Here is a 6,843-nt window from a genome sequence, read left to right as displayed (position 1 = left end):
TAGAATTATTGTTTGTAATCAGTGAAATAGTTATTGGAGGTTGAGTTTGGAATTTTTTTTTTTAAATTGAACTATAGTTTGGGTCCGATCAATTCACAAATATTTTTGGATCCAAATTTAAGATTATAACATGAAAACGGATGTTATATATATGGGGGGAGAGAGAGAGAGAGAGAAGAATTAAGAGAGGGACATTGAATGATTGCACATTCCACTTTGGGATGAGAGTGGAATGTAGAAGCAGCCGAATTGGTTGGTGCTTAGGCAATGAAAAAGACTAGCACCTAAATATGTTTACAATTAAGGAACAAAGGGATCCAATTCGAAGCTCTATTTTATATATTATCACTAAACGTTATGTAAATTCCATCTTCCACTGGGAAGTTTGAAATCAAAATAACATACTATAATTTACATTTAAATTTCTCTGCCAGGACTGGTGCAGCCACCCTCGAGGCCTGAACTTCGTCTTTATATACAGGTCGATACGAAGATTATAGTATAAAAAAAATTGCATGCATATAGAGGAATACGAGGACCGAAATTTCATATCTGTAGTCATTGCTTTAATAGGAATAAAAGTCAACGAGATCAATTTATGAAGTGCTTTTTGGAGCTGTAGAGCACCCATATATATATATGATGATGATGATGAAACTGAAGTGATCTGTAAGATTATAAGTACACTGAAAGGCTATGATTACTTAGGAAGAATGAATGGGATTGAAAAATGTGACAATAAGTTTGAGAGAAATGCGTAAAAATCCAGGTAATAATGGGACTCCTGGAGTTTATTAATTTGTAGGTATTAAAAATGGTGGGGCTAAAGCATCTTCATTTTGTTTCCAGAAACACAGTGGATATAATTACGTCTAAACTTATAACTGTTTGACATGTGATGCTAAAACTAAAGTCAACAATCAATTTCGGATTAAATTCGAGTTAAATTGCATGATTTGATATTCGAATCGTAACATTTACAAATTAATCCAATGAACGAAGAGAGGTATAACAAGTCCTTTTTTGTTTAAGTAAAAATTAAGTAATTGCTACTTCCCAAACACCCAGCAACCCCATTAAAACTCTTTATCAATTTTAATCCAACTCACCCATTTAAAAAAAAAAACAAAACAAAAAAAACTATATATCACTATCTACGACTACTATTGATATATATCTTGCACCACCTAGCTTTACCTATTTTGCCTTTGTACGTATCATTTTTTATAGAAGAACAAGAATGATGAAGAATGAAGAAATGCTATCGTCAACTAGGCCATTGACTATAGGGTTCCCACTAGGCTTCGCCTTCCTTTTGATCTTATTGTTTTGCATAAGCGGGCTTGTTATCGGTTGCGTCAACTGGGACAAGCTTCGTGCCCTTATCTTCCAATCTTCCGGTCACGACCACGATGACAACGACGATACTCGACCAGATATCGATCGCTCACCCGTAGTTGGACCTGCACCCCTTCTCAAGGTTTGTATTTTCCTCTCTTATCTTTTTATTGTATATCGTAATTGTTTTGGTTATGGCTAATGGCATAATGTATGAAAAGGCGGCAAGGCCAAAAATTGTAGGGCAAAGCCTACCGGTTTTAATGCCAGGGGATGAGGTTCCAAGGTTCGTAGCAATGGCTTGTCCATGTGAAGCACCCACAATGGAAAAGATTAAGGACACCGTACAAAAGCCGCCACCTCTTCCGGTGCCGTTTCATTACTCATAGTGATTTTTTGATCGGATGTTTTTTAAATTGCGCTGATTAATGAAATTAAGAACCCCAACATATTACTCGTCACTGTTTTCCATCGTTATACATCTGCTGCTCCTATTCAACGTTTTATTATTTAGGATAATTATGGTAGTGATTAGAAGTGAAAGTAAATGCGTAGGGATATTAGGGGGCAGAGCAATATTTGCGTGTTTCATGCTTTGCAGTTGAGTGTTGGTATGGACTATTGATTAGGACAATGCATTAATGTTTTGAAGCTCAGACTGTAGTTTGGAGACAACAACTATGTTTGTCGTATTTTGGTTCTCGTGTTCCTTCTTACCAGAATATATGTAGTTAGTATTTAAAACTTCTTTTCTGAGCAGATTATGCTTTCACCTGTTAAACGGTTGAATGCCATTTTTACCTTTCTTCTATCGATCTCAGTGGATTGCTACTAAGTTATTTGATTTGGGCTAAAAAAATTTAAATTTAGTTTCAATCATGTATCTCTTTCATTAAACTTTAATTGAGTTCTTTTAATTTTAATTACTATTAAATATTTTAGTTTAAATTCAAAATTTTAAAAATAAATTTAAATTGATGAGTTTAAATACTTATATTCGAGTTTAAAAATAGAAAAATGGTTCAACCGACTTTTAGTCTAATTTGCAATTCAATCAATTTGATACCTCTCTTCAAAGCCGTATTCTAACGAATTTATGTTCAAACACATGCTCGAATTTTGTTTCCTGTTGAATAAATCGTCGGAGTGCATGGAGCTTACCACTATCAATTTTCATCTTCATCGGCTTTCCATTGTCGTTTGGTGCTAATTCTAAGAGCATTTAAAAGCATTTAGGATTCCGTGGGAGACGTCACTATAGAGATAGTTTGTAGAGCGTTCTAGAGATTTTTTTAAAGCTTGCACAAAGGCCGACCACATATTATTGGGCAGCCAGTTGCCACCTTCACTCGTCACCTTGCCTTTTTTGTTGGCCACCCACCATTTATTCGGTGTGAAGAGGCTCGATCGGAATAATTATGTTGTGGTCTTGGGTTAGATAGTTGCTTTCTTTGTTGGAGGTTCTTTTCGCGTAGTGTTGACTAGCTTGCTTCATTCACTTTTTCTCTGGTTTGTTTTCTTGGATAGTGGTCTTCAACTGAGGGTGACGATTGGGGCTTTTCGCCGAGTCAATGGTAGCTCGTTTTATTGTTCTTTGAGCTCTCTTCATAATCGTTGCTCTATATTATCAGTGATGTTCCTTTTGCCACAGAAGTGAGACATGGAAAAAAAGCATATTTTCGCATCAAGGTGATTATGCTTGCTTTGATGGTTGTTGTTATTCAGTTTTAGGATTACTAACCTATTGTGCAAAATGCTTTAATTTTTTTTATTGCTTATAATCTTCTCTTTTTTTTCCTATCTATGGAATATTTTATTTTTATTTAAAAAAATTAATGGTATAATTTTTTTTGATAGAAGCATTAGTTAGAAGCATAATATCATCTCTTAAAAATAATAATACAAATGTTATTTCTGACCGAAATTCCCACCAAAGCAATCAAGACGAAACCTCTCAAGGAAACCCTTCTCGACTAATAACTTGCACGATAAGCAAGGCAATTCATTAACAGTCGCAACAAAAGACTATAGAGTTAAGTAGAAGTACTTAAGACACAAATGGTATCACTTAGGACCCTCGTAATACCATCTACTTAGCCTTGTAATATTTGGTTACTTGCTTTTAACCTCTTACTCGTTAATATCAACTTATTATATAATTTTTCATATAACAGAAATAATTTATATATGTAAGACTCAAAACTTGAAAAAAAAAGAAGAATGAAAACAATTTTAATAAAAATTGAATAAATTTGATCTATCAATCAAATCCTTTAGAAAAAATAGTTCCATGATCTTATTATAACCTTTAATTATAATGTCCCATGAACTTTTCGGTTCTCAGTCTTAGGAATTTCATCATTCATGCAAACGTAAAACTGTCCGAAATGGATCACTAGCCTTACAGATTCGGCCCATCTACCCCCATGTCCTTTTTCTAACAGAACATTATCGTTTTTTAAATATTTGGTGCCTAAAAATACAACGCAACCAAGAAGACATTGAAGACAACCTCAATTCTCAGTTACTGACCTTTTAACGCACTGATCAGGGGTGAAAGAAAACATAAAAATCGGATCATTTATTAAAAAAATTGAAAATAAAAATGAATTTAAATGAACAGCTAAGCATGATAAAGTACGATTAGTTTACCTTTTATTATACGTTATAATATTTAATTACATCGTTATTATTATTTTTATAATAACTTCTATCTAAATTTATTTTAAATGTTTAAAAGTATCATAAATTTACATTGAAATAAAAAAAATAAAAACATTGAAATCAAATGATGTTGGAAATTATAACAACAAAAACAATAAATATAGTTCAGAGTATAGCTTTTTGGAACAATAATATTATCCATTTCTGCTTTGACCCGTTTTGGGACTCACGACTGACTGCCTGCCTGCCATGCAATAAAAGACTGTTTAATTTTTTTCTGACTTAAGTTAAATGGTTTGAAACCCAAAATATATATATTATTTCATTTTCTTAGAAATTTTATAGTTTTTTATTTTATTGATTATTTAAGAGTTAATATGAAAATCTAGAGCTGATTTGTCAACTTAATTACCGAAAGTTGATTAATTAATAATAACTGACCAATGGAATCTCTGTTATGTAGCATGACCATATGATGATGCCGTGCAAATGACGTGGAGCAAATCGTAAGGAGATGCTGATGATGATGTGGCGAGATACCATACATGACTGGTGATATCCAAATGTATGTATGTAATGTAGGGATTAAAGGGCAAAGCGTGCAACTGATAGTGGTAGCTAAATTATGGTTAAGGATTAATAAAATAATTACGCTTGAGATTTTTTAATGTAAACACTCTTAATAATTTATTAATAAAATAATTATATTCCACACACAAAATGATTAAAATATCCCCCAAAAAGAAAATTCACATGAACGCGCGTGCCTTCCCCTGCCTGCGAAACACCCATGATCCAACTTCCGCCACCATGTCACTCACAGATCTCACTTGCTGCAGAGTGGAGGTCAGTGATTGGTGCGTGAATTTCATTTCCAGAGCATGGAGAGTATAGCCTGAGAAAGGAAGTTGGCTAAACTACATCACAAGTCATCTAACTATTTCCCTTTTTTCTTTCTGGTGACCAAACTATCAATTTTTTTAATTTAGTCATCCAACTATCAACTTTTTTAACTTGATCACCAAATTAATGGAGATTATTTTTTTGGGTCCATTTTTCTTTAAGGATATTAAATCGTGATATGGTAGTTAAAAATAGGTATAATAACAAATTTAAACCTTAATTTTTACATATTATATCAATTTAATTATAATCTAGAAAATTCAACTCTCAAAATTTACAAATAAAAAATAAAAAATCTCAATTTGATTCTTCAAATTTACCTTTCTCCCCCGTTTCCCTCACCACCACTAACATCGTTCCCTCCACCTCCACCTTCTGCTTTCTCCAAAAACAAGCAAAAACTTCAACACTAAAACAAGTACAGATCTCAAAGACGAAACACAAATTAAAATAATCATTGTTAAAAAATAAAAATGCTCGAGCAATATAGCTTCTGATTCCATCTTGTTTCCTCAACCAAAAAAAAAAAGGTTTTTATATTGCAGACAGTTTACCCATTAGTTCATAGTGAAATACGAAGCTTTTGATATTTTTCCCATTATTCAAAAGCTTCTAAAAACATATAATACATAAATGATTCATTGACTTTTGCATTGACTCTTTGTATAGGCAGCAACTTCGGGAATTGAAGATGGATGGGATTACAGTTCTCATCATGAGTATGATGTTCTTTATATGCTTTATTGCGTGGGGATTTGTAATTGCATTTTCATATGGAAATATGAAAGGTGATGATGAGCAGAAGGAAGATGGTGTAAAAAAGGAACCTGAAGATGGCAGCGATGCAGATGAAGTTTTGGAAGCCACCAAAGTTATTGTTGAAGTCAACAACAATATTGCTGAAGCCATTGGTGATATTGATGGTGATGAAACTGTAGATGTTGGCGTGCAGGTCTGTTGTATCTTTTGTTCATGATATTTGGGGTGAAGGTGGAGGTGGAGGCAACGATGCCAATGGTGGTAGGGAAAGTGGAAGAGGAAAGTAAATTTTGAGGATCAAACTGAGATTCTTTGTAAATTTTGAGGGTTAATTTTAAAAATTATGATTAAATCTATTAAGGGCTAAATTTATTATTATATCTATTTTTTAATTGTCAAGTCACCATTGTAGATTTAATGGCACTTAACCTTACTTGAATGACCAAATTAAAAAATTGATAGTTGAGTGAGCAAAAAAGAAAAAATGTAATAATTAAGTGATTATTTTAAAAGAACTGATAGTTGAGTGACAAAAAATAAAATAGCAATAGTTGGATGACCAGTGATGTAGTTCATCCAAGGAAGTTATATGTCTCGTTCTGTGGCCGGCAAACCAAAATTAAAAGCCGCTTTCTTGTCCCCCCAACACATCATATCACTTCACTCTGTTTTTCTTTGCCTCCTCGTTAATGCTCTCCCTACGTAACTTACACTCTTTTTATGTCTTCCATTTTCTTTTTGCCCGGTTAGTGTTTCCGTTTTTAATTAATTGATTAAATTTTGTAATTTAATAAACTATTATATATTTTTAATTTATATTTAAAAGTTAATAAATAAATAAAATAATGATAGTTTCTTTTTCCCACTTATATATTAAGAAAAAACATTAATATTCAGTATAAATTACTATTTTCAAACTTTCCTGTTATTGATATTTAAAAAAATAATAAATAAAATGTTTTTGATTTTAACATAACTTTTCTTTCTTCTAGCCTAACAATAGCATAAGAGAGCAATGCTTAAGTTTTTTTATTGGCACCCAACAACTAAGGTTTAAACCCTTTTTTGTTAACCCCTTTCTCTAATTTGTAATATGTACTAAAAAAATCCTTTTGGACTCATCTTTAACTTTTATTTTCTGATTTTGTTTTACATTGAAAAAAATATATTACATAATTG

The 6,843-nt window shown here is 32.3% G+C and overlaps 1 protein-coding gene across 1 annotated transcript; it reads left to right on the top strand.

The window, feature by feature from the left end:
• Positions 1-1,045: 1,045 nt before the first annotated feature.
• LOC107957854 (uncharacterized protein At5g65660) lies at positions 1,046-2,147 on the top strand. The gene is made up of 2 exons (XM_016893452.2): positions 1,046-1,480; positions 1,560-2,147. Exons 1-2 carry the CDS (start codon positions 1,241-1,243, stop codon positions 1,725-1,727), a joined length of 408 nt encoding a protein of 135 aa, XP_016748941.1. The 5' UTR covers positions 1,046-1,240; the 3' UTR covers positions 1,728-2,147.
• Positions 2,148-6,843: the final 4,696 nt, after the last annotated feature.

The sequence above is a fragment of the Gossypium hirsutum genome, chromosome A05 (genome assembly GCF_007990345.1).
Source record: "Gossypium hirsutum isolate 1008001.06 chromosome A05, Gossypium_hirsutum_v2.1, whole genome shotgun sequence".
NCBI classification, from domain to species: Eukaryota; Viridiplantae; Streptophyta; class Magnoliopsida; order Malvales; family Malvaceae; genus Gossypium; species Gossypium hirsutum.
Note: the sequence above shows the minus strand (reverse complement) of the source record. Positions and strands in the feature narration are given on the sequence as shown.